Below are 26,855 nucleotides of genomic sequence, written 5' to 3'. Positions count from 1 at the left end.
AGCTGAATATTAAATCCAGTTACAGCTGTTTATTTATTTAATCATTGTGCAAGAAAAAGGCTCTAAATTGGTCTCTTATTTGTTAATGCTGATTACAAACCTGTCAATAATCATATTGCTCAGCATTGTAAAGTGTGCTGTAACATGTCAAACCTTTTTAATGTCCCGCTTCATCCAGGCTGTGAGTGGTAGGTTAACGAAAAGTGAAACTGACTGTCTTTATGAAAAGTTGAACAACAAAACAAAGAACTGACTGTATTTAAAGTAGTTAAAACTAGCTGACTTTCAAGATTAATCAGATTTGTCGCTGAAGCGTTAACGTTACATTATAGGGTCTCGATCCCCATCCCTGATGATGATTAACGTGTTTATTAGAATAATGTTTAAGGTGTTTATTGAAAGATACACAGAACCTTACGGGGCAACTTCCTCGCTCAGCTTTACTCTGCGGCCTTCACATTTTTGTAACACACACACACACACACACACACACACTACCCTGTTGCTAGCAGGCCGTATCAGAGGCTCAGGCAAAGGTCATAATTTAGAATTAATTGCATATCTGAGTGACAATGGGGCCTGCAACTCTGAAGGCTGTGAAGGTCATCATGTGACACAGCGCACGAACCTGTGCTTGTGTTGATGTTAACTCCTTTGTCTTACGCACACACACACTTTTTATTAAACATTTCAGTCTTATTTCTTTAGAGGTGTTGTAGGGTAGAATACACAGTTTTAATATAGAGTATGTATAGATGTGGAAAAGGTGGGTCTTACCAGAAGACCCACAAGTGGAGGAGCGAGACAGGATATATAAACCAATGTAATACAGAGTTGAGGAAGTCTGCTCCCAGGACCAGCTCGGCTACACTTGTATTTGGTTGAAATTATCAGTAAACTTGACCAATTTGAACTTTACTTGAATCTGTCCCATTAAAAAAAAAAAACCACACCATTTATATTGAAAGGACAACAGTTACACCCAAGGGAAAAGAGTGAAGGCCCAAGAGGGATTTTATATCCCACAATATAAAGCTATTAAACTAGCTGACTGTATATTAAGTAGTAAAACTTGCTCCACCTTGTAAAATGCTGCTCCAACATTGATGCGTCAGTATTAACAATCTAATAATGTCACAATCAGTGACAGGAGACGTTTTACTGCAGAACAGTACTTTGATACTTTAACTACATGAAGCTGCTAATACTTCTGTACTTTTACTGAAAAAGGATTTTGAATTAAGGCCTTATTGTAATATAATGTAGTATTTTCACATTGTGGTACTGTTTACACCCGAGTGTCCTTCCGAGTGCTCCTCATTGAGGACCATATTCTGTACCTGGACCGTTACATGCTGTTGGGTAATGTGTTGACAGAAGAAAAAAAATAAATAGAGCACAAGTTCATTATTGTAATTTCAAATATATTTATTATTACCTCCAAGTTATCTCATAACATAAGCATTTGACACCAAAGGGCTGACTGAAATACTGAACATTCATTCCTTTAGACAGTGTTACACATTCAAGAACTACATTCACACCTTTAGAGAGAATCGTCAGACGACTGTTCGATACTCTGCTTGAAGTCTCAACTCTCACGAAGGACCCGAAGGTTAGTTGATAAAGAAATGTCTCCCCTCTTAATAAAGGCACGTTGGCGCTCAGTAGAGACACCGCTTCCTGCGAGTTCCCTTGTTTATTATTACAGAAACATTTCTTTAAAAATCACAGCCACCGCAATAACCGTGTACGACTCCTACTGATGAAAAAAAAACTAGAAAATGTTTCGTCTCAACACTGATGATTCTCAAACACCTGGCAGAAAAATTAACACGTTAAAAACTGGAAATGGTGTTTTTGTGGTCAGTTAATTTTTTTTTTTTTTTTTAAATACAAAAAAGTGGTTTTCAGTGACAGAACATCTCGACTCGCTCTGCCTGAAGAGACAACACAGTCTCAACCCCAGCAGCTTGAACACAAGCACTAAATAAAGTGAACACGGGTCTCCGGCTGAGTGTTTCATAAACTGTACAGTACAGTAAAATACAGCAAAGCTTATCTTTTGTGCGAGTTTTAAAATATACTGAGCACCGTGTGACAGTGTTTTCAAATGATGTCGGTCGTCAGAGTCCACACAACACCAGCTGTGTGTGTGTGTGTGTGTCTCATCAGTCCTCGTCATCTTGTAGTAGAGGGTCTTTCTCTCCGGTTGAAGTGCTCGTGTGTCCCTCTGGTGTGTCGCCTTTAATCGTCTGTGTCAGAAGAAAGAGTGCGTGAGGACGTGTTCAAAAGAGATTCATTCAAAAAAAATAAATAAATAAAATACCATCCGGCAAGAATATTAGCCATAAAGCCACACAGTCCAGCTGAACGCTAGAAAAAAAAAAAAAAAAAGAAACAAACCCTAGAAATGCTGAATTCGTCACATATGGAAGCACGGTCAAGACATCAGTTTGTAACGCACTGGGGAGCCATTTAGCGTCGTAGCACAACGCTAAAGGTAGGTGTAGTATTTAAATAACAGACAAGTCAGTAAGGAGGTGGATGGGTGAGTCAGAAACCGGACCCTGGACCCAGGAGACCGGTGTTCCTTTTAGCATGTGAAACAAAAAGTCAGCGATTCTTTTTAGTTACGTGACTTAAGTAAAGTCATGTCACGTCAGTACCGTATCCATTTTACCCCAAACCATCATCTTTTCCTTAACCTAACCCAGTAGTTTGTGCCTAAACGTAAACCAAATTCCAACATGTCATAACATTACCACTAGTTTTATTTTGAAAGTCTAAAAACGGAAATTGAAAATTTATTGTCGCTAACTTGACCGCCAAACCCTACACATGCACAAACGACACTAAAGGGGTTTCCCAGGGCATTAAAAAGAGATGCCAGGGGTCTGGCCACTAAAAAAGTATGTGCAAGGTGTTTTTAAAGATTTGTCTTCAGAGCCACAGACGGGAAGTCAAAGTGTTGGGAAACGGTCTGACACATTGTTACTTTTGGTCTTTTCATTGGATTTATCAACGATAATAAAAATAGACTTTCATCAGCCTTGCCCTTTAAAGGTGGGGTCAGTGATTCTAATCCAATACACATCTTTTTGTCAAATTCAGTGATCATCTCCTCCGTTCTGTGAGCGCTGAAAACAATATATAGTTTGTACACTGACTACTAACTTAGCTAACGTTAGTAAAGCTGATGATACATGGAGCAACTTGTAGAGCAACGGTACTGGGCAGTGTTATCAGTGGTAATGAGTAGAGATTACCGTAATCCTCTTCCCCTCCCCGCCGCTATCTGTTCAAAACATAGTTGGACTTGCCACCAGCAACATTCCTCAAAAAGTTTCCCCGTGTATCATCAGCTTAACATTACTTGCGGTGTCGTCGTTTGCTCTCTATGTCATGGTGTTGCATTTCTCCTGAATCGCTCACCCCATCTTTAAACTGACAAAGAAAATGGATGACTATTTAAACATAGCCACGCCATTGGTTCCTGGCCATCATTACACTGACATTTACTCCTTTAGCTTTTATCCAAAACAACTTACAATTGCTTTATGTGTCAGACGTCGCACGCCTCTGGTGCAACTAGGGGTCAAGGGAAGGAAACGCTGATGCTTTAATAATGTGGTGTTCTTCCTATTATATTCATACTGGGACACCTCTTTACACATCTTCATGCATCAACACCAAAACGTCATGCCACAAGAACCTTTGCACTTTCCATCCTCTTCGTTTCAAACAGCATACAGCTCTTTTCTTTTAATGAACTTTTAAAAATTTTATATACATTTGTGATTTTTGACTGTCGTAGCATTGGTTTTTTTTTTTTTTTTTTTTTTTTTAAATCTTACTAAGCAAAATCAAGTGGCTAATTCCTTGTATATGAAACCTACTTGGCAATAAACGTGATTCTGAACTGCAAAAACCCCCCAAAACACACAAAAAGCAACGAGTACATGTGTATGTCTTTGTGTGCGCACCCACCTGAATTACTCATGACATATTTCTCCTTTGTTTCATGGTCATGTGAACCTTTTACCGGCTCTTTACCGGATTCCTAAAAGACGACCAAACTGTCTTTAAACATCAGCTAATCAGAAAATACAAAAAAAAGACAATTAGCTGCTGGTTTGATTCAAGGTTGTTACGGAGATGAAACCAGCAGCAGCGTGATTTTAGAAGGTGGATGTGCAGAGATTCATGCAAGAAGCCATTTCTGGTGGTAATCGTTTCCACCGTTAAAGAGGGCATGCGAGGGGTTACATTCAGTGTCTTTTTAACATGATCATACACAATTACACGTGAAGGCGTTCGGTTTGTTTGCCCCCACAGCTCTTTGGATGGGCTGATTATCATGCAACAAAGCTTAATGAGAAAGGAAAGATAAGAAATGCTGAAACTGAGACTTATGGTCAGAAACCACAAGAGCTGGACCGGCTGTAATTAGCCACTAGGTCATCCCTTCTGTAGTAGAAAGCGTTGGTCTAATTGGATACCTTATATAAGAAGTACTTGACGAATTGTGAATGTGCAGATGCACCCCACACATTTTCACTTACGGGTGTCCTCACTTTTGTCTCCAGCGGTTTAGACATTAACGGCTGTGTGATGTGTTATTTTGAGGGGACGGCAAATTTACACTGTTATACAAGCTGCACACTCACTACTTTACACCGAAGCAAAGTGTCATTTCTTCAGTGTTGTCACATGAAAAGATGAAAAATGTGAGGGGTGGACTCACTGTGAGATACCTGCCCTCACATGCTGTAAGGTCAAAAGTCAACTGGGTCTTTTTAGAAAGCTGTTTGCATGTTACACTTTTATTTAGTTGTGCATTGTTGAGCTGCATCTAACGATTACTTCATTATCAATCGATTTAAGGTTTGGGCTTATAAAATGTTGGTGGACAGTAACCAAGTACATTTACTTAAGTCTCGTACTAAGTACAATTTAAGAGGAACGTGTACTTGAGTATTTTCTTTTTTTTTTATTGCCACTTTCCACTCCACCACATCTCGGAGGTTTTAGTTTCAACTTCACTACATTTACAACTTCAGTTACTTAACTTTTCAAGATTTTACACACGAAACATATGAAGAGTTTATAAAATATGTTTTGTTATAAATTAACCGAAACAAATAGTTGATTGACAGAAATCTGATCCAATTTTGACAAGTTTGTCAAGCCAGCAACACCTGACAAACTTAATAATAGTAACATGTATAATAGTACTTTTAAAATCAGGTACTTTTGTACTTTGAAGTAGAAATTTAAATTGAAAAACTTCTTTTAGTGGAGTAATATTTAGCCATGGTATCTTTACTTATCCTTAAGTACAAAATTTCTGTACTTCGTCCACCACTGTGCACATGACAGTTTCCCAGAAGTCCAAGCTGACATTCATAAATCTTGTACCGGCCAACTAGCAGTACAGAAGATATTTAACGTCAATATCATGGATGACAAAAAAAAGCTCATCTTTTTCCCCATTTGAGGAGCTGAAAACAAAAAAAGGATCAGTTTCGAACAACCAATTAATTTTCACTGCCAATTTTCTGTCCATTGACTAAAGGTCTTACGTCTAGCTGACCGATTTGAAAGCAACAGCATAGTTCGTGCAAAACAAAATATTTTGAATATCTGACATTCTGATATAATTAATTGCAGTTTTTTTAACCTGGAAATCTGATAAAACCCTTTCCAGCTGTCACCACCGCTGCTGCAGGAAACAGAAGAAAAGACTGACTGAAAAGTGGAGGTTAATCCTCCAATTTACAAGAAAGGAAGCAACTATTCGAAAAATGAATTCCAAAATCAACTCCAGTCCACAATAGAGTTGAAATCACAGCTCAAAATCAAATGAAAATCAAAATTTGTCATTCGGATGACTGATCAGGACAGTTTCACAAACCCCAGAGTTCGTCACAGTGGAAGTTATTGTCGTGTTTGTTTGAGACCACTGCAAACACAAAAAAACACTTTTAAATAATGATATTATAAAATCTCTTAAACCATGTCACTGGAATTTGAACCTCTTGCCAAATGTCAGGTCAGGGTGCTTTATGGGCCGCTGACATATCAGATCACACAAACAGTGTTGTGATAGGGAGATGTCAACATGACACACTCATTAACTTTAACTGCTTGGTTTATGGTAACAAGTGTAATGTTTGGTTTCATCACACAGACACACGTTCGTTCTTCTAGCCCTGTGGGGACATTTCATTCACATATTTTATTCCCTAATCTTAAACATCACAACTACCCGTCTAACCTCAACCCTTCCTCTTGTACAGATTACACAAACAAGCGATAAAGCAGCGCGATTTAGAGCTGCTGGTTGGCTGGATTTTGTTGCCTTTTTATGCTAAGCTAAGCTAGCTATCTTTATTGTAGCTTTCATTATTTAGCGGACAGATATGAGAAACTGTAGCTTTCTAGAAAGCATGTGTGAAAAACAAAGATTAAATTGCGTGCTGTAAAGTTACAGGTGTAAATTTAAAGTGACCTTTGTCACCTGTACAGAGTCAGAGCCACACAGGTCATCTTACTGGACTCCAACACAGCGACTTTAATTTGCAGATGTGCGTTTTTTTATTCCACCAGCTATTGGCTTTTTAGACAAAATGGGACAGAGCCTGCGACTCTCTGCAGAGAGGAGATGCTGCTCCCTTCTTTTGTGCTTCTCCTCAGACAACAGTGACGCTGTCGCCAGTTGTGTACAGCATTCATCTTTGTATGTCTATAGTGTATGAGTTATTATTGACTACTGTTGAGACAAACTGCCCCTCAGTGACATTAGAACAATACTTTACTCTAGCAAATAAATTAAATTTCCCTAAATGATTTAAACCAAAAGGGACAAGAAATCTAATGACCTGCATGTCAATTGTGTCAACTGTATTATTAGTGTGGGTGTGTTTCATGTTTTTATATCCCGGCGTGAACTTTAACCTGAATGCACATAGTTAACCGATGGGGGCTCGTGTCACTGTGGGGACAAAGATTTTATGTCTCCAAAGATGCTGTTTGAGGGTTAAGACGTGGTTTTAGGGTCAGAAGTTACAGTTTGGTGTTAATGTTACACCTTGTATCAAGTATTCATGCTAAGCTAACGGGCAGCAGTGTAAGATATACTGTAGGAGTGACAGCACAGGTCCTGTTACCTCGTCCTTACTAATAAGCACTACTGTGGAGTACGCCCCAGACCACCGAGGAGCAGCTGGACGAGCTCTCCAGCCAGCTCCACTTTGACTTTCATTCTTTATCCGGTCAGTCAAAGGAGGAGGAGATAGTTTGTAGAGGTAAAGTCTGGTGCTGCAGTGTTATACAAGCACATGTGAGCAGAGGAACAAGAGTGACTGTGAGGAGGTGCTCAACATGATCGTTTTAAACTCACCCACAGACAGGGAGTCAGACGATACGGAGAGACGGACTAACACGTTGTTGGTTTTGGTCTTTTCATGGGATTTGCTGAGATTAAGAAAAATATAGAATAATACCAGCCAATTCTGGTTTATAACAATTTGGGTCTTGTTTTCATAATAATCTTACTGCGCAAACTTCTACTTCTAATGGTTGAAAAGAGACCTCAATTCTGAATCCTATGTTTGTATATTTAACTGTATTATGAACTTTAAAAGCTCTATGTTCTTTGTTTGAGCGGAAAATGATCCAACACCAGCTGTAAGTTAAAAAAAAGGTATAAACCTAAAAAGGCAGCAGATGAGTTACATTTAATCAAATCAGATTAGGCTACTAATGTAGATAAATTATGTATTCGTCAGCCTTAAATAAATAATGGTAATTACCAATATAATTTTCCTCACCACTACAATATATGGTCAATAAATATTTGGAATTTATTTGAATCACAAGCCAATGAGCACTTAATTTTTCTATTAAAATATTTATTTTGTTGTGGAAAAAAGTTACTAATCATTTGTTAAAAAAAGACTATCATAATAGTTTTAAAAAAATGTTCTACCTCAGATTTGTTTATTAATCCACTGTTTGGCATCGAGTGTTTGTCACATTATGACTATAAAAGGAAAGTTTAACCACCTGCTACTGTTCAACTTTCATTCAGGAGCAAAAATCAGACTTTAAATAATGATTTGACATTTATCCAAATAATCGATACTGAATGATATGAAATGTTTTTATCGCGCTAACATTTTTGGCCTCATCGCCCAGCCCTAGTCACTCTAAATATTAGTCAGAGCATCTTTATCTGCAGCCTCTCCTGCTCCTTTTCCCATCTGTTAGTGGGAGAACGTGTGCAAACGTGTGTCGTGCCACATGCAGTTAAAATAAAAACCTATATAAACACTGTGTGGCAGCTTTACCTTCACTTTGTAATGCACCATGGCGGCGATTATTATCATCGCCAGGCCGAGGCCGATGAAGCCGTACTGCATGTACTCCATCACGGCAGGCAGGACGACCAGGTTCGTGTGGAACGTAGAGAGGATGGGCCCGTCGATATATCCGCTCTGAGGAGGAAAGATAATGTGTGTTACAGGATTATACAACAATACAGCTTTAATGTGCAAAACTAATGGAAGACAAACTGACTCGTTAGCTTCTTACCTTTAAATCACCTCATATTGGCACACGTTTCAATGCTCATTACTAAACCAGCAGATCACTGAATCACCGCAGCGTGCGTTTAAAAGCATTTCTCTTTACTTTAACGACTGTTGCATGATTGCTCCAGGGTTGATCTCTTTGTGCTCGATGCAGAACAGGAACACAAAACAAGCATCTGTTTGCCTGGTATAAATGTGGATTTACTGTAAAGTACTTTAAAATTGTTTCAACAATGTATGAATTTAACCATTACTAGAGACATTTTAGAGGAGACACGCCACTCAATCTCATCCTCAATACAACGCTATGGGGAAAGCCTGTAACTGTAAAGATGGCGGTTATCCCGCCCCTCCTGCTAAAGAGCTAATCGTCTGCCTTTAACAGCCAAAGCGGGAATCATTTCAGCCAATCGTGTGGTTCCACTGACGTAGGGGTCTGTTTTACTTCTACGTGGAAGAAGTATAACCGGTCAAAGAAAATGCTTTTTAAGCCTTACTTTGGGGCAAAGTCAAACACTTTCAGCAATTTTTATTAGATTTTAATGCCGATTCTATTCATGTAGTGTTTATGTCCTGGTGACCAGTAGAAGTGCAGTTCTGGCTCTGTCTCCATTCATTCAGATAGGAGCCTGGTCTTGTTAGTCCAAAATAGCTGCCCTGAGGAGTTACCAAGACGGCGGCCGAGTGGCAGGACTTGCCTATAAGGACTTTGCTATTACTATTATTAAAGCCAAAGATTCCCATAGTTATTATACACTGAACAAAATTATAAAAAGGCAACACTTTGAGTTCAGCTCATGATGAATGAGGGCAAAAACAAGATCTAAGACGATCTCTACGTACACAAAAGGCCTATTTCTCTCAAATATTGTTCACAAATCTGTCAAAATCTGTGTTAGTGAGCACTTCTTTGCCGAGATAATCCATCCACCTCACACGTGCTGATCAGACAGCATGGGTATTGCACAGGTGTGCCTTAGGTTGGCCACAATAAAAGGCCACTCCAAAATGTGCAGTTCCATCACACAACGCCACAGATGTTGCAAGTTTTGAGTGAGCATGCAATTGGTATGCTGACTGCATGAATGTCCACCAGAGCTGTTGCCCGTGAATTGAATGTTAATTTCTCTACCATAAGCCGTCTCCAAAAGGCGTTTCAGAGAATTTGGCAGTACACATGACCGGCCTCGCAACCGCAGACCACGTGTAACCACACCGGACTTAAGGAATATAAATAACTGGAATACACACATTCAGACTTTATGACCGCTTTAGGGAATCACCACTTGTTTTACGTCTCATTTACAGTGACGTTAAATCTGAACGAATAATATTTTGGTGCTCGTTTCTGTAAAATGAACGCAACGATTAAATTGTAGAGAATCTAACTGATCTTATGATGTGTAGCATCATGTCCATACTGACCTACAACCTTTATATGTGTGATCTAAGCAGCTTAGCTGAAACAGTGACCCGGTGGACTTTGATATATAAAAAAATAAAATAAAAAAAAAAAAAACTTCCAGATCAGGCGTCTAATTGGGATTAGACGCCTGATCGATATTTTAGGTTATCATTCAGATTTTTTGTATCATTTCAAATACTAAATTCTGTGTGTTTTTTTACAGCATTTTATTATTCCGATGCTCTATATAAAACTTTAAATGAGACGTAATATGATACAGATGTTTGTGCCTATGTGAGATTTTGATGCCAAAATTAGGAGGAGAACATTTTGTGTTTCACGAACTCTGGCAACTCTTGAGAAAACTGTTGTGAAATATTGTAGTACATAAAAAGGTAGAACTAACAGGGAAAACGATGACAAACCGGGAACGGAGAAGTAAGAACCCCAAGGCACCAAAATAAGAATTGTACTTGAATAAGACGAAGAAGTATCGCTGAATACTCTTATTAATAAACAACTTACCTCCTCAAACCAGAGCATCGGCATCACCACCTCAGCAATCTTGCCAGTTTCTCTGCAAGGACAAGAACGCTCAACTTCAAACCACGAATGGTAAGAAAACAGGAAATATCCACGAGCCACATGAGCACATAAAAACAATACTTGTCAAAACGTTTATGGCGTGGGGACATTTAGGGAATAACTTCCTTACGTAATTCCTGACACTCTCTTCATGTAGAGGTTGAGCTGCAGACGGATGGCCACATTCAGAGGGATGCCCGTTAGCTAGAAAGAGAGACATAAAAACAAACCTCACACGGGGAATAGTATGGGAACAATTAAAGAAAGTATAAAGAAATGTTTCCATATAACCAAAAACAATTAACAAAAGGAGGAAATCCTCATGTTTGAGTGTGATTTTTTTCTGGGAAATCGAATAATTCACACACGTGCAAACGGCACGGCAGAAAAAAAAAAAACAAGTGAAATGCAACAACGAAAAAACAGCCTTCAGTTCATCCCAGAGGTGCTGGATGAGGATGAGGTCAGGGCTCTCTGTACATCGTTATGAAAACAGGAAAGGGACAAACAAACTGTTGAACAAGTTGGACTTCACACTATTGTCTAAACTGTCACGCACTGTAGCATTAATTCAATTTATTTATATATAGTGCCAAATCAACTGAAGTTAGCTTTTCATACAGAGCAGGTCTCGACAGTACACTCTTTGTAATCCCATTGTAAACATATTTTATGTAAATGATAAAGTGCCATATTGCACATCTGTCTTTGATTGATGTGTGTTGTTATGCACCTTGTCACTGAAGCAAAGTCCTGCAATAAAATTGTTTCGGATTCTGAAGCCAATTTTATTTGTTTAGCCCCGACATCACAGGATTGCCTCATGGGGATATACAATCTGTACAGCATATAAAGCGCTCTGCTTAGACTATGATTTTAGTTTGAACAAACTTTATCTGAAGCAGCTGCTGATTTCAAAGTCACAGCAAACTGCATCTTGATAACAGATACGGACGGATGAAGAGTTGGAGGTTAATGTGTTTTTCTGGCCGAACAAACTGATGTGGCCGCTCAGACAGGCAGTGGGGTTTCTCAAATTTGGATTCACCAGAATCACTCACTCTCTCACAACTGTCTTCTGGAAACTAAAACCTCTCGTTTCAGCAACAGCAATCTGGAATTAGTGTAAATCCAAGACCAATGTACTTCGTACAAACGGCACCGCTTTTAAAACTGTTTCGCCCTTTCGTGCCATCCTATTTCCTCAGGCATCTGGACTCATCTGGCTTCAAGTACTGGACTTGGATGTTTGGTAACATGTGGGAACCGGATATCAAGTGTTTACTACTTGAACTTGCAGGAAATTAAATGTCCCCGAGCCCCACACGATTTTCTACATTACTACACAGAGACCGCTTAAAGAGTTGAAACACGGAGGAGTTTCATTTTCAACAACAGAAATATAAAAAAGTGTGTAGGGTTGGGTATCAAGAACGGTTTCAAGTTGGAACAGGTACTAAATTACCCAGAACAGTGGACTGGATCAGACCCGTGTGTTTGGATTCTGCTCATCGGTTCCCGACTTGCTGCATATTTCAGCTCCTGACTGAACTGCAGTGAGCATTTTACAGTCCATCAAAGTGTCTCTGATCTGCCAGGAGCTGCTACGCCGACCTAATGTCAGCCAGCTACGTCAGCAGCAACATCTGAGCTGACGTTCAGCTTTTATACTGAAGGGAAACCAACGATGCTACAAATGATTCAATATATATGTTTCTTAGAGAGGAGTCCCCTTTGGGACAGAGACTCCTTTCACTTTAGCCATGAAGGGGAAGATCAGCGAGGAGGATGAAGGTCAGCGAGCGCTGATAAGATCTGTGGTGAAGGAACCAGAACAGAGATTCAATAAGTAGAATTGGGTTCGATTGAAGGGCGTCTTCTTCAGCTTAGAATGGGCCGTTAGTCTTCCGGTTTTTAAACGTTTTATCTTTATCACTCTACATGCTCCTTTTACATTTTTATTTCTTATATAATCCATCTCATATTTCTATTGTGCTTTTAATTGCTTTATTTTTAAATGTGAACTTTGCATGTAATTTCATACTACAGTGTACTGTGAAGTCACTAAAGAAATCTTGAATCTGTAGTGCGAAGAGGTCACATCCAACAAGTTTTCCCTTCGCTATTTAAAAACAGCTTCATGAGCAGAAAGCGGTTTCCCTTAATCAGTAACCTGATGTTACTGCAGACTGGCTGAAATTGACTGAACAAGCAAGCTTCAATCTGCACAGAAACTGTTTTGTTATCAAAACTGATATTTTACTGGGGCCATAGACTGTTTATTACACCCCTTAACTCACAAACTGCTGCAATTACGGAGAATTGGACCAATTTCCAATTACCTTATCACAATGCTAGTTATAGTTGTTGTATAAGGAACTGAGAACAAAATGAATCATGTTACAAGAAACCTATCAGTAAAGAAAAACAAAGATAAAATCTGATATCATGGAGTTGATTTAGAGCAGCAGGTCAGCAACAACAAATGTGATCGTCAGTACGGATGAAATACAGCAACAATCAGGCTGTAGCAGAGTGACTTCCTTTGACCCTGATATGTAATCTGTCCACCTCTGCTCAAGCGGACCACATCACCTCAAGGACAACAGCCCCACTAAAACAATTTTATGTCAGCTGATTCACTCATTTGTTTCTGATATGTTTAAAAAAAAAAAAAAAAAAAAAGCCACATGCACTCGGCACCGTTTCAACCACCTACAGTGCACGGTCAGTCTAAAGTGCACGCCGCAACTGCATTTAGGACGCATCCTACTCCATTTTTGCTAGTTAACTGTGCATAATCTTGGCGCATTATCAAAAGGTTTGTTTTGGGCATAAAAAAAAACACATTGTGCTGAAACGTGTTGGGGACGATACACTTAGTTCACAAGATCGGACGATGTACAATATATAGATCACAAGAACGCGACGAGAAGATACTTGATCACTATTTTAAAGAAATATTCAATGCTGAGATATAAGAGCGGGCGGGGGGGCGTCCTCTCCCAGGAAATGTGCAGCATTAAACAATTTCCTGCATTCTGGAGACATTTTCTGCACCAATGTTTGCTAGAAATGACAATTCAAAATTTACATTGTATGTTTCCTTTTTGTGCAAATAAACCTCTCAAGGTTGTTTTTTTTTAACAAATGCTTGGGTGATGGGACAAAATCAGCCATTTAATAAAGTGGTGGGGACATGTCCCCAGCGTCCCCACTGTAAATGGTGTAAAATGAAATAATCCAATACGTTTCATCTCCCACTCCCTGTAAAAGGACTTTCCTGCACATGCGGATGAGCGAGAGAGACGAGGGGTCTCCTCTATGAAACCTCCTGATTCTCAATGCGCTGCATTATTAGAAACCACGATGAACTGGTCGCTCCTTCAGTCCGCATGCATTACTTCCTGTTGTTGACTGTGTAGCTGCTTTCACATACAGTATGTTGGTGTTCATGTTTGCCGTCTGCTGTAGTGTTACACCTTCTCAAATTCTTGTAAACTATTATACAGACTGACCTGCGGTCTGCACCACAGCTGTGGCTGTGTTTTAACAAACAGCGTGAGCCCGCTAATAATGCACGGATCAGCTCTGACGTGATCCAAATGTGCGCATGAATCTTCCACCTGCCACCCAGCCCAACAAATTTCCTCAGATTTAGAGACCTGGACCCGCATGAACATTTCCCTCCCTGTAGTGTCTTTTATTAAAGATTTACTTTAATGATTAGGGACGCGGCCGTCAAGTCATTTAAACGTATCCATGCGCACAGTCGCAGCAAATATTGTGGGACATTTAAGAAGCAAAACGAAAAAACTAGGACAGACAAGAGGAAACAGAATTTAACTTTCAGCTTCTGAAACATGTTTAGACGCTCTGGTGGAGCTTGGCTGTATGAACGTGGACCGTGTGAGACCTTTTGGACTTGCAGAAGAACAAAGATCATCAACTGACGTTAGATCCTGACTGATCCCGTCGGCGCCTCGGGAGATTTAAATAATCAATGAAGTTCTGCAGCTGTGCTGGTTTTTAGCTCTTCTTAAGCTTTGTTTATATATGTGTGTGTCGCTCACCGGGTGAATGTCTATGAAGAGGCCATGCTCCTCCTCAGTTGGATGAAGGCCCTGCACGTAGTCCAGCAGCACGGGATCGGCGTTATAGAAGTGAGGATGAGAGATGAAGCACGGAGACTCTAAAATGGACGAGAAACTGTTCAGTTATTCTGCAATTCTCTGAATGAAACACCATCAGGTGAAAATTCAAACCTTTAAGCTGTGGTAAAACGTACATTTACTCATGCACTTGAGTTTCAGCTGCACTTTTTGAACAAATTTGAGAATTTCAAGTCAAGATCATTTAATTTATACAGCACAAATCACAAGTCGCTGAACACAATCTGAACAATTCGAACAATTCCTTCGATTAGAGTGAGGAAGAACTCAGGAAAAAGGATCCCAAACAGGAAACGGTTTAACAGAAAAACACAGTATTACAATTATGTCGACAGTTTAGATACATTTGCTTTTTGCTTGCAGCATCTACATTTCATGCCAATTCTACTCTACTGAACTTTTCCCTCCTCCACATTCATCTGACAAATTTAGTTACTAGTAACTTTGCAGGCTAAGAATTTATGCATGCTTATAAAAACATGATGTATTGTTATATTTTATATGTAAAATATATGAAATTAACCAACAGCCTTTAAGTAAAATAGTTCAGAGTATCAAAAACTGTTAAATTCAGTCTCTAACTTCAGACATATTGGACCATCACTCTCAGGCAATGCAGCCAGAATGTTTCTTCATTCAATGATCTTTTCTCGTATTAAATACCGTTTTAGAAACTGGTCACTTGTAAATTCCACAACACTCAAACCAATAAGGTCACTTTTCAAATGAGCCTTAAAAATCTTCAATAAAAAAACCAAATATGTTTCTTCTCGTCACTGCTTAATCCTGCAGAAACATAACTTGCTAAGCTTTGAATATATTTTATAAGTCTAAATTGGCGTGCGCTGGTTTGGTCAGGACCACTTCACTGACACGACGTACAAGTCAGAGGTAATCCAGAGGTGTGCAGACGTGTACTCACTGTGGCGGCAGCTGCTGACATTCAGCAGGCCGGACTGTCTGCAGGGGCAGAAACCTTCATTGGGAGCGTAATCGGTCCCATTAGCGAACATCGTCTTGGGTGCAATAAATCGATACAGAGGGACGCCATTAAACTCGCCAGGACGCTGGTAAACGAGCTCCAAAGATCTGAAACCACACACGGAAAGATGGTTTTTGCAAGTACGCAAAAAGAACGGAGAGACAGACCTGAGAGTAAAAGAAGAGGAAGGAGTTTTACCTGCAGGCGTCAGGGCTGTAGAAAGGTAAAGTGCTCTCTTTGGTCATGAAGGGAGGCCACATCTGTCCAGCTGTTCCATTGATCATGTTGCACTGAGGCGTCTGCCAGTAGCTCAGCTGTGAACAGAGAGGACGGGTCAGAGGGGGGGAAGGCGAAGACACGCGAGCCCATAAAGAGTCCTGCGGGCTGCGGTGTTGAAGTCTCACCTGCGTCAGGCCGTTCCAGGAGTCGACCTTGTGGACGTTCCTGATGTTGTCTTTTCCAGTGAAGATGGTGAACAGGCCGGTGTTGGAGTTGTTGAACTAAAAGATATAGTTGAACATCTGCATGAGACTACTGATGCCTGACTGAAGTGAAAAACGCACACAGGCTCATTTGAAGAAAAAAAAAAAGCAAAACATGAAATTTCAGCTAATTGTTTATTAATTCTGCTCAACTAATGATCATCAAAAATGTTAATAGATTTTCTGTAGATCCACTGATTGCATGTTTTCAGCAATGGGTAAGACAAGCTTATTCGTTTAGCACATTTAAGCTAAAGAAAAGGTGTCTCAAAGTGCTTTACATAAAACATAGAAGCAACATAGGGAAATATTAAACAATTTAAAAAAATAACAGTCAGAAAATAAAATTAGGCTAATTTATCCAGTAAATATTTGTTCACCCATATGATGTTACGAATAATCAGGTTTTTCACCGTCCATTGTTTTGCTTTTTTGATTTCCCATCTCTCACACCAGTCAAACCTCACGCGATATTTATTTCCTCTTACTCACAAACGTCAGCGTGAATCCAGATTGTTTGCAGTACAATCTTGGTAGAAAAAACAGCAAAGAAAAACCGTTCAGCCCTACTCAGACCTCAAGTCGGTCAAAAAGAGTAATAATCTTTATTTGTAGAGCACTTTTCCTCAGCTTTTGCCATAACTTCACGTGAACACTGTATTTAATTGTAATCGTCACAGCAGACATTTAAAAAGTCTCAGAACCGCTGCGCAGCGTCTTTGTGTCTGATAAACCTCACGTCATGGGCGTGTGACTTAAACTGCACTTCCTAGAAACCATCTCACTATCTCCTGAAGCACAGACCTTTGCCTTGTTTTTGCTCTGAACACCCGGTTCAAGGTGATTAAAGGTCAACACCACATGTGAACATGGAAAATGCATTTTAAAACACTCACTTCAGCAAAGAGGCCAAACTTCCCCGTTGAGGGCAGCATGCCGGGCAGGTACCGATTCAGGAACTCCACCAGTAAACTGTCATAGCCCCACATCAGCTCGCCTATGGTCTTGGTCAGGAAGGGCCCCTCGTTGAAAGTCTTGAAGGTGGCGCTGATCATTAAACGCACCGCAAACGGCAGATTTTCCAGCATGACCGCTGCACCCTGAAAACACAGAGCGCAGAGAGAAAGCTGAAGACAGGACAGCGGGCGAGTAAAGCAGAGAGCGTGTGCCGAGCGAGGGGAGAAAAACGGCGTCTTACCAGCACCAACATGTTTGGAAGCGTGACAACGTCAGACTCGTTCCCTACAGACATGGACGGCTCAAAGAAGTACTGTCTGTATTCCTTGTAGGACACCGTGTTGTTGGGATGAAATGTGATGTTGTCTTTCTGGATGTGTTTTCTGAAAGACAAACAAACCTAAACATTTATACACATCCTCATTCTCCACCTGCTCGGTGGTTTTTCATGAAAGGTCGTGAGAAGACGTCACATCGCTGTCGTCGTCGTCTCAGATGGATTTTCTTACTGAAGTTTCTCAACATTTGTCTCCAGATGAGACAAGGTGCCATAAAAATGCAGATACCCTCACCTGAGTCCCCTGAGGGTAATACACCTATCAGCCACAACATTATGACCAGCTGGTCTTCCTATTGCCGCCAAAACAGCCTGGACGCCACTGTGTGTTCAGACACTTTTCTATCAGAACGAGCATCCACTTCTTCAGCAGTTTGACCTACAGCAGCTCGTTTGTTGGATCAGACCACGCCGGCCAGCATTTGCTCCCCACGTGCATCACCGACCCCGTCGCCGGTTCACAGCTTTTCCTTCAACTATTGATTTAACATGTGACAGAAAACCTAGACTGTTGGATATCTGCACTCTCTCGACTTACGGTCAATATCTCGGTCTTGTTAGCGTTTCCCTGCAGGAAATTCTGGCAGTTCAGCGTGTTGACAGCGTTCTGCAGATTCACAGCTTAAAAAGATACGAGTATCGTCCGTGTAAAAATGGAAACTGATATTATGTCTATGTATAAGTTAGCAGGAGGGAGCATGTAAACTACCAGTCAGAAGTTTTACAACACTATTTTTCCAGTTTGTATGTAAATATAAGTAGTACAAGTCCAGTGAAAAAGCTTAAATGGTAATAAAGTAAACAGCAAACTGCCAAAGTTAAAAACAATGTTTAAACCTAAACAAAACATTCAGACATATTAACAATTAAATGGAGGAGTTTTGTTCATTATTTCACTGTAGGATGACCAGCCGCTCTGTCTTTTTGTGCAAATAAATCAATCATTTCCTTCCACTGCTGCAGAATAACCAAAGAAGGTAAAGACAAAGTTGAGGTCAGCAAAATACTTTGAATTTCAGAGTTACAATTTCCAGGGATCAAGTTATGAGTTAGCATCTTCTTATAGTTCTTCTGCAGCAGTGGAAGGAAACGAAGCCTTGAGAAGTTTCCGTTTCAGGAAAAAATAAATAAATAAACAATGTACAGGTAGAATCTGTTGTGTGCACGGCGTAGGAGAGACGAGCAGAGGGAAACTGCTCAGGGCTTCTCGACCGCAACTGTCTGGAGGAGAAACATTATTACATCTGATATCTTTGGAGTAAAGGAAAGGAATGTTGTTCAGGCAGTGTAAGGAAGTCTGCAAAGAGCCACTGCAAAGCATTTTTGTATTTAATAAATAAACATGAGTAGAGCACAGAGCTCTTTCTAGTAAACTTTATCAACATTTACTGAATTATTAAATATCATCAACATATTATCTAGTAAACATCATCAACACTATCAGGCTGTTAAATAAACAGTATGTTTTGGTACTCTGAAACCAAACCTACGACCTTTGGCTCATGGAACACTTTGCACCTTGTGAATCCTGCTAATGTGATAAAATGATAAAGAGTAAGAGGCGAGATAAGACGCATGGAAGGAGGAGAAAAGAAAAATAACTGAACAAGGGAACAACCCACGACCCAAATCTAAACTAAAGGCTAAAAATCAGATTTGGCAAAGAGTTTGAATTTGCCGTGAATTGGGTGAATTCTGATAAAAACACCAGAGTGATTTGGAATTTTGTGACTTTAATTTCAGGGAATTTCTGAGTTTTGTTCTTGTAAATTTTCAAGACTTTCAACTAAAAATAAATAAAAAATCTCTGTATTTTTAAACACGTATAAAAGTCAATCTTAAATACGTGAAAACATTTAGGATAATTCAATTAGACAGACGGGCTTCCTTAAACGAACTAAGATCTCCTGCCTAAGATCACCGAGGCTGCAGGGCTCGCTGTATGAACGTAATGCTGTTGTCCTAATTTCAGCTGCAACAAGTCAGGACGAAATCTAAAGTGATTCGATCACGTGGTGTGTAGCCAACACATACAGGTAACGTGTGCGTTAACCACGACGGTAACCTGCTCAGAGCAGGTCGTATTGCAGGCCACAGACATCTTCATGGAAAGGATCCTTACGAGGGACTCGGATGTCTCGCTCAAGGACAATTCTCACTCTAAAATCACTTGAGAGGCGAGTTGTTGCAGGAAGGCAACTGTGGCAACGATGGAGTTGTTCTGGACTAACGTTAGGAAATAAAGCCTTGCTAGCAGCTCCTCTACGTACAGAACAAACTCCTTTCATTTTCACCGGCGTCTGGATATACACGCATCTTTGAAACAATTAAAATAATTTGCATATTTTATTTTAAAGCCAACTCAGCTAACTTTATTATTAGGAGGCCATTTCACCAAACACCACTGATCTTTCATAAGAGAAGCGTGAGGATCTCGATTTGACCACGGGTCTCTTTTTTAAGGATTAAATATTCTATTTCTATCAAAAAATCTTAAACCAGCAGTGAATGAGCTCCACTGTTTTTCTGACTCAGTCCCACACGCACCTTCCTGCTGCCTCAAATACTCACTAGATCCACATGTGGATTCATCCGCCGCTGAAAGTAGTCCCCAACATATGCACCATTTCCTCTTGTTTGTCAACAGAAACTACAGCGAGCAGCTGTTTGAGGAAATTACTGAGCCTCATTAAACATCTATACATCTGCGAGGAGTTTTTAAAAGATTTACGTCTTCAGCAGGAACCAGAGAGCCACAGATAGGAAGTCGGACAGGACTGAGAGACGGACTGAGGTGTTGCTGGTTTCATTTTTTTCCATGGGTTTCGCAGACAATAATAAAAATATAGAACAAGACCTGCCCTGTCGTCGTAGAACTTTTTGTTCATCATCCAGTCTAGTTCAACATGTGCTGCTACAGACTGTGTGGAGTAATGATTTAAAAAACGTGCAGATTGAACTCATTCCTCCTTGCACATATGTAAGTTCTGCAACTTTGTCTCCCACATAACGAACAAGCCACATACTTGTGCTGCTAGAACTTTTTGTTCATCTAATCTAGGTCAAGGTGTGCTGCAACAGGATGTGGGGAGTAACTACACATACAGATTGAACCCCTGAAAGAGATACAACTCTGGCACAAAGAATAAGCCACATAGTAGTTAGGGATGAAACGATTAGCGGTTTAACGGTAAAATTCCTGACGGTTATCATTACCGTACAGATTTTAAATTACCATGGTAACCGGGTATAATCTCACGGCAAACACTGTCCAGCGTCTCCCAGAAGCAGGTGTGCATGCGCACAATGCAACGTGGGTTTGTTTGGGTCAATGGCAACACGGCAGAAGACAACGCTGCGGAGATTTTTCAGTCACTCTGACTTGCTAACAGCGCGTAAACTGAAGGGGAGAACATGCAAACTCCACACAAAGGCCGGGAAGACCAGGGTTTGAACCCACGACCTTCTTGCTGTGAGGAGACCGTGCTAACCACTGCACCACCGTGCCGCACCTCATTGTATTACCTAAATAATATAAAAATCTTGATAATGCACACTTAAGTGATATTCATGTTTACAAAAAGGCATTTGCTGTCATTTTTTTTTATGCAAACAAAATGGCAACTGTATTTGTAGTTTAATATAAGACTTGTTGAAATGGTTTCGGCGTCACGCCACATTTTGCATCTTGCAGGACAAAGTGGACCGAAACAGAAGCATGCATGGTTCAGCATGTGTTGGATGTTAATCTAAACTGTGTACCTGTACACGTAAGGTCCTCTCTGCTCCACCATGGGCTTTTCTCCCGCCAGTATCTCCTGAGGGTTGAGGATGTTGAAGAAGTAGACAGACATGAAGAAGGGCACAGGGACGTCTTTCCACATGGTGAAGGTGAGGTCATTGTCTGGGTCGATCACTGTGTTCTGACACCAGAGGGAAAGAAGTAGGAGTTAAAAAGGCCCATTATCAGATATCTTCAGGAGGCCCACAGCCACGAAGGATTCTCAGTTTAAGATCATATATGTTGAAGAAAAGCTTAAAATCAACTAATGTCCGATTTGACTAATCATTTCAGGTCTAAAATCATTAAATCTATATAAACCAACATAAAAAAAGGCAGCGTTTCAGCTGTATTCCCATTGAAAGACTGGAGTACAAACACTGTGTCCACGATGGTTATTCAAATGTCCAAGGTGATCTCACTTCACACGGTTTAATCCCATTATTCCAGAGTCGAGCAGGATTTTAAAATCTGAAACAGGCATGTAGATTTTAATAGTTGATCCAATTTATTTTCAATACAATTGTTTTCCCCCCCCACACTCATGAACTAATTGTTTAGTCAACAAGTGAAAAAAGTCCAGTCAAAAACTCTTCTCAATTTACATGAAACGGAGAAAAGCAGCAGATTTTCTGTCAATTGACGAATTGATTTGACTTGTTACTCAACAGAAGCTCTTTTGGATCAGATTACTTGTCTCTGTAAAAAGAGGCCAGTGTGAAATGATTGTAGGACGATGAAGTTAGCTTCAGGTTCAGCAGTTAAGGCGAAACTCTGATCAAAAAACACTCAATTTAGAGCTCTCAAATCTGGACTAGATTGTTCCAGAGAGGCTAAATTATCTTTAAAAACAACAACAACAACAAAAAAAAGGAAATAAAAGGCAGATTTATAAATTGTTTTTTAAAGTCATTTTCACAAATCTGAAACTGTTTCAAAGAAACTTTAAGCTCTTTGAGACAATCTAGTCCAGGTTTGAGAGCTCTAGGCATCGTGGGTTTTGTCTGAACCTGGTTTAATGTGGTCTACATGCGGGAAAAACCTATAAAATCCTTTTTTGCATTTTTACAAATAAAATAAAAGTTTTCAGACATCCGAAATACTGTTTTAAAGAATCTTTGGCCTTTATGGTACAATTTAGTTCACATTCGACAGCTGTATGCATACTGGTTTTTAACATTTTAATATGAATACACATCATTCAATTATGTTTTGTTTAACACTTTTCTCTGGATAAGATGGTCTTCCAGTTGGAAATCCTCCCAGGTGCACCATTAAGCAGAACTGAAGGGCTGTCTGTATTTAACAGCTATAATTGACCCAAAATACAACTTAAAACTGAACGACAACAGGAATGTCTCTTCATATATAACGTTGTGCACATATTTTTACCCTTTGTGTTTCAGCACAGCTGCAGGAGCACGGCTCAGTGAAGCTCACTGCACATGCTGCTTGTGTACAAGATGTCCTTTGGATTTACAGCAACATGGGCACATATGACAAGTTGGTTTTCCTGCACACGCCGCCTTTGTTTTCCTCCTGTCATCCTGTTTTCAGATTTAAAGGCTGAACAAAGTTACCGAGCTAACTCTCCGGGTCAGGACGCCGCTTACCTTCACCACCTGGTCGTCGATGATTATCGGTCCCACGAAAGCAAGAACAGTCCCGAAAAACACCGTCAGCACACCTGCGACTATGAACCCAAAAGCGACCTTGGCTTTATTAATTGCCATGGCTTCTTACGCACAGCTCGCCGTGCGTAATTCTTTGTTTGGCTCCGTGTGGTTCTTTGTTTGGCTCCAGACAGCTGCGCGCTGCTAGCTAGCTAGCTGTGAAGACTTCACCTGTGTTTCAACATGAAGCGCTGCTGCTCAAACTTAAAGTCTACAGTGCACCCGGCTTCTTCATCTGCCTGATCGATAACGTTAACCAGCTCCCCATTTTCGCCGTATTTATAATCTTGATTACGCATGCGTCGGCTGAGCTGAGGATTGTGGGAGTTGTAGTTCGGGCTCGTTGTGCACTCAGAAACCCTGATGGGAGCAGGACTCCGATTCTTTACTTTAAAAAGTAAAAGTAAAACACACAGAGGTGTTTTAATTCAATTGTTTTTTGAAAGAATAATTTGTGTAAAATTTTTAGCTTGCTAAGAGCTGAAAATGTTTTGAGAAAGGTTATTTGCTCAATAAAAAAACATGCAATGCAAGGTAAATACAGAAGAAACAAGTGTGCATTGTGCAAAAAAGTAACCTACTGGTTCTAAAACTACCCTAAAATGTGCATGCACTAATCAGACTTTAACAAATTCTTGACACGGTTTCTTTTTTCAACAGCTGTTGAGTCGGTTTGTGACATCTTGTTTCTCTAATTTTAAAAAAGTCTGAAGCATCAAAACAACATCTAAAGTAAAGTTTGATTTATTATCTTTAGCTAACATGTTAATGTGACTCTAAGTTGTTTTTTTATCTTGTCATATTTTAAGGCAGTGACTGGCCTAATCTTATCACTGGTGCTTTCTTTACAGTGGATGTGGTTTTGTCATGGTGTTGCAGGACTGTTACTTGTGTGTTTTATGCTGAGTATTTTCATATTGTCCACTCTACACCATGCCCTTTTGATGAGCCATCATTATGCTATATTTTTTATTTGTAATTATTTACTTTGACCTCATACCAATCCTCTTGTTAGACCGTCAAAAGCTTTTAGCATCTGAGCCCCACAACTTTTTAACACAAAGTGACGCCCTTATACAGTATGTGAGGAAAATGTTTTTTACAGTATCAGCAGTAAAAGTACTCATTCTTCAGTAAAATGTCTCCTGTGACTGATATGGAGGGCTGTGTCTGCCACAATGCTCAATAAATAAATAAACATCTTGTTAAATACACCAAAAACAGATTTAAAATATAAATGTTTTCATTAATTAAATTCATGCTTCTTTATTTATTCACCTTTGTATTAACGTATTTTCCTGTGAATGTTCTGACAGACATTCAGTTTCAGTGAGCGGCATTCAGGGACTGTGAAATCCATCTTCTTTCAGTGGCGGCTATAGCGCCCCCTTGTGCCTGCAACTGAGTTGATTTCTCAGTGGTTAAAAACAAAGGAGGCCAGGATAATGAAGAATCAAGCCACGGTTGTGAATTGTTTACAAACTCTCAAACCAGCTACTTTCCCATGGGAACTTTCACCCAGCTGCAACATAATACAATTATCAAACACCACACAGTGAAAGATAAGCCCATAATAATGAAACTTTTTATGCTTTTGGTCTTTGAATAGAAGCGCCACAGTTTGTTTTTTTAACCAATAATGGCTCTAATACACATATGGATCCATATATGACTGAATGAGAGGCTCCAATTTGAAGTCTTGCAGCTTACTCATTTTTAGACCTTATACATTAGTAAATTATTTAGTTAGTTATTAAGAGAATACTCATAGTATTAAGTATGTGTTGTTAAATATCGCTTTGTCAATATTTAAAAGTTACAGTAGAGTTATTTTGTTACTCATATTTATGCGTTGATCATCAATCCTTAATGAATTGTCTCTTTTTATCGTTAACAAGGTTTGATTTGGAGCAGAAAGATATCCCAAACTGGAATTTGCTTAAGACAAAACTACACCTCAGTTAGTTGGTTAGTTCAGAACTTTATTGTCCATGTAGTGAAAAATAGCTTATGGTGTCACCACAAAGCGTTAAAAACAATTCAGGACAATGACTAGGACAAACAGCAGTGACACAGTATCAACAAGGACAATCTAACATGCATTTAGCAAGAACTCGCCTTGCATCACCAGCTGTGGTGTCTAAAAACATGTTATACTAAGCACTGAAAATGGGAGAGATAGACTACACATGCAAACGAGTGACAAAACTCAACAACAAATGCTGTCTATGAAGGTGCAGCAGTCAGCGCTAAATCTGCCAAAACTAATAACAAGGAACCTGCAGCACAGATGATCTTTTTATTCAGACTATGAACATGCAAATGTGAAGCATCAGCAGAGTCTATCTGAATGCTCAGCTTCTTTTGTGAAGAAAGTTGTTCAGTGTCACATAATTTGCTCTTAGTAAGAGAAAAATCAGGAAATGTTAGACTCAATTGGTAATAAAAAAGCTGAAGTGAAACTGGACAACAAAATAACCTCAAAATATTAAAGTATTGACATGACCTACCTTTATTATTTGGTGATTCATTATCGCTGGTCCCACAAACAGCAAAACGGCTCCAAACAAAACCGTCAGGGTCCCTAACGCTACAAATCCAAGAGCTATTTTGGCTTTATCGATGGGCATGGTTGCTGATAATGATCAGTTTTGTCTGATAATGGAAGAAAATGTTATGTTCTGTTGAGTCTGCAGGGCCAACAAGTCATGAAGAGAGATGGATACAGAGGAAGACGCTGTCAGGCGTGTTGGCTGTGTTTATACTCTGCAGACCCGCCCACGCACGCCCACGCGCACTCACACGCGTGCACGCGCACAGAGCGAGGGGGGTGGGTGTCGTGCACTTTTATCCCAAATTCAAACTCAGGCAAATTCATGTCACACTTTAGTCAGATGACACAGAAACACTTGACTTACTTGTTTCATATAGAGCCTACATGTGTGCACAGCGGTAGGAGAAGAATTTCAGATTCTATAAGTAAAAACTATTCCACACAAGTAAGGTCTGCACACTAAGTAAAAGTATGTAAGTATGATCAACAAAATGTAACTTAAAGAATAAAAACTAGAAGTTCTCATGGTGCAGCAAAATGTTCCCTGTCAGTGTTTCATTATATCTGCTATTATTCTGCTGCTTACACACGTTTTCAAAACTATGTCCCCTTTTTTCAAAACTCTACACACAATTCCCAAAACTGCTCACACAAAATGCCTCATATGTCCTTCAAGATAAAAACACAGCATTCAAAATGCTACAAACACATCCCAAAACAAAGCACTTGCATCAGACGGCAAACACTTTTTTCAAAGCAGTAAATTATTGGACACCTTTTACAGACTGTTGTTCTAAATCTAAAGCTCTTTTGTCTTTCAAAGGCTTATGTGTACGTTTCCATACAGCGTCCTAGAATGATAGTAATCTGCTGAGGTGTTGAAAAGTGCACTGCAAACACCAACACAATGCTGAAACAGAAAATATTTATTTGTCAAACCATTACAGTTGTAACAGTAGCACAGTGTGGTATTGAGTAGCGTTCAAGAAAAGGAAACCACAAACACATGTGAACCAAAAGTATAATTTTAATTTAATATACTGCACGGCTGAAATAACCAATAAATTGTTGCAACCTGTTCTAATTTGTTAAAGTTCAAATTATTCAACGCCACTGTAAAGCAACTCAAGGTGGGCTGGACTCTCAGTCCAGCTTCTCTCATTGTCAGCCTGTGGTTGATCACATGATCAGTGAGTGCGGCCCTGATCTCATAAGTGATGGCTCTCCTTCCTTCTCCAATTTGCCCTCCTCGTCCTCCTCATCTTCAAACTCCTTGACCTCCTTGACCCTTGTCCTCATGTCGTCCCCTGCCTGTCCATTGTTGGCATCC

General features: G+C 39.8%; 1 protein-coding gene across 3 annotated transcripts; it reads right to left on the bottom strand.

The window, feature by feature from the left end:
• Positions 1 to 1,409: 1,409 nt before the first annotated feature.
• Positions 1,410 to 25,701, bottom strand: scarb1 (scavenger receptor class B, member 1). Of its 3 annotated transcripts, XM_038733574.1 has the most exons (13): positions 22,912 to 23,213; positions 21,280 to 21,440; positions 17,422 to 17,563; positions 17,120 to 17,323; positions 16,146 to 16,241; positions 15,940 to 16,055; positions 15,682 to 15,848; positions 14,661 to 14,779; positions 10,718 to 10,791; positions 10,528 to 10,579; positions 8,355 to 8,501; positions 3,991 to 4,063; positions 1,410 to 2,255 (listed from the first exon to the last, which is right to left on the bottom strand). In XM_038733574.1, the coding sequence occupies exons 1-13, from the start codon at positions 23,029 to 23,031 to the stop codon at positions 2,248 to 2,250; spliced, it is 1,479 nt and encodes a 492-aa protein (XP_038589502.1). In that variant the 5' UTR covers positions 23,032 to 23,213; the 3' UTR covers positions 1,410 to 2,247. The 3 variants fall into 3 exon arrangements, with proteins under 3 accessions (XP_038589502.1, XP_038589501.1, XP_038589500.1); XM_038733573.1 differs by lacking the exons at positions 3,991 to 4,063; positions 22,912 to 23,213 and adding an exon at positions 25,482 to 25,701; XM_038733572.1 differs by lacking the exon at positions 3,991 to 4,063 and having other exon boundaries at positions 1,411 to 2,255; positions 22,912 to 23,211.
• Positions 25,702 to 26,855: the final 1,154 nt, after the last annotated feature.

Source organism: Micropterus salmoides, unplaced genomic scaffold, assembly GCF_014851395.1.
Source record: "Micropterus salmoides isolate LMB-PRFRI ecotype aquatic unplaced genomic scaffold, ASM1485139v1 Ms_hic_scaffold_20, whole genome shotgun sequence".
Lineage (NCBI taxonomy): Eukaryota > Metazoa > Chordata > Actinopteri > Centrarchiformes > Centrarchidae > Micropterus > Micropterus salmoides.
Note: the sequence above shows the minus strand (reverse complement) of the source record. Positions and strands in the feature narration are given on the sequence as shown.

Coding starts and splice junctions, on each gene's coding strand:
- scarb1 (XM_038733573.1), bottom strand. CDS start 25,601: ATGCCCATCGATAAAGCCAAAATAGCTCTTGGATTTGTAGCGTTAGGG. Junction 16,242..17,119: donor AGTTTGGCCTCTTTGCTGAA/GTGAGTGTTTTA, acceptor TATATCTTTTAG/TTCAACAACTCCAACACCGG. Junction 2,256..8,354: donor TGGTGCATTACAAAGTGAAG/GTAAAGCTGCCA, acceptor CTTCTGACACAG/ACGATTAAAGGCGACACACC.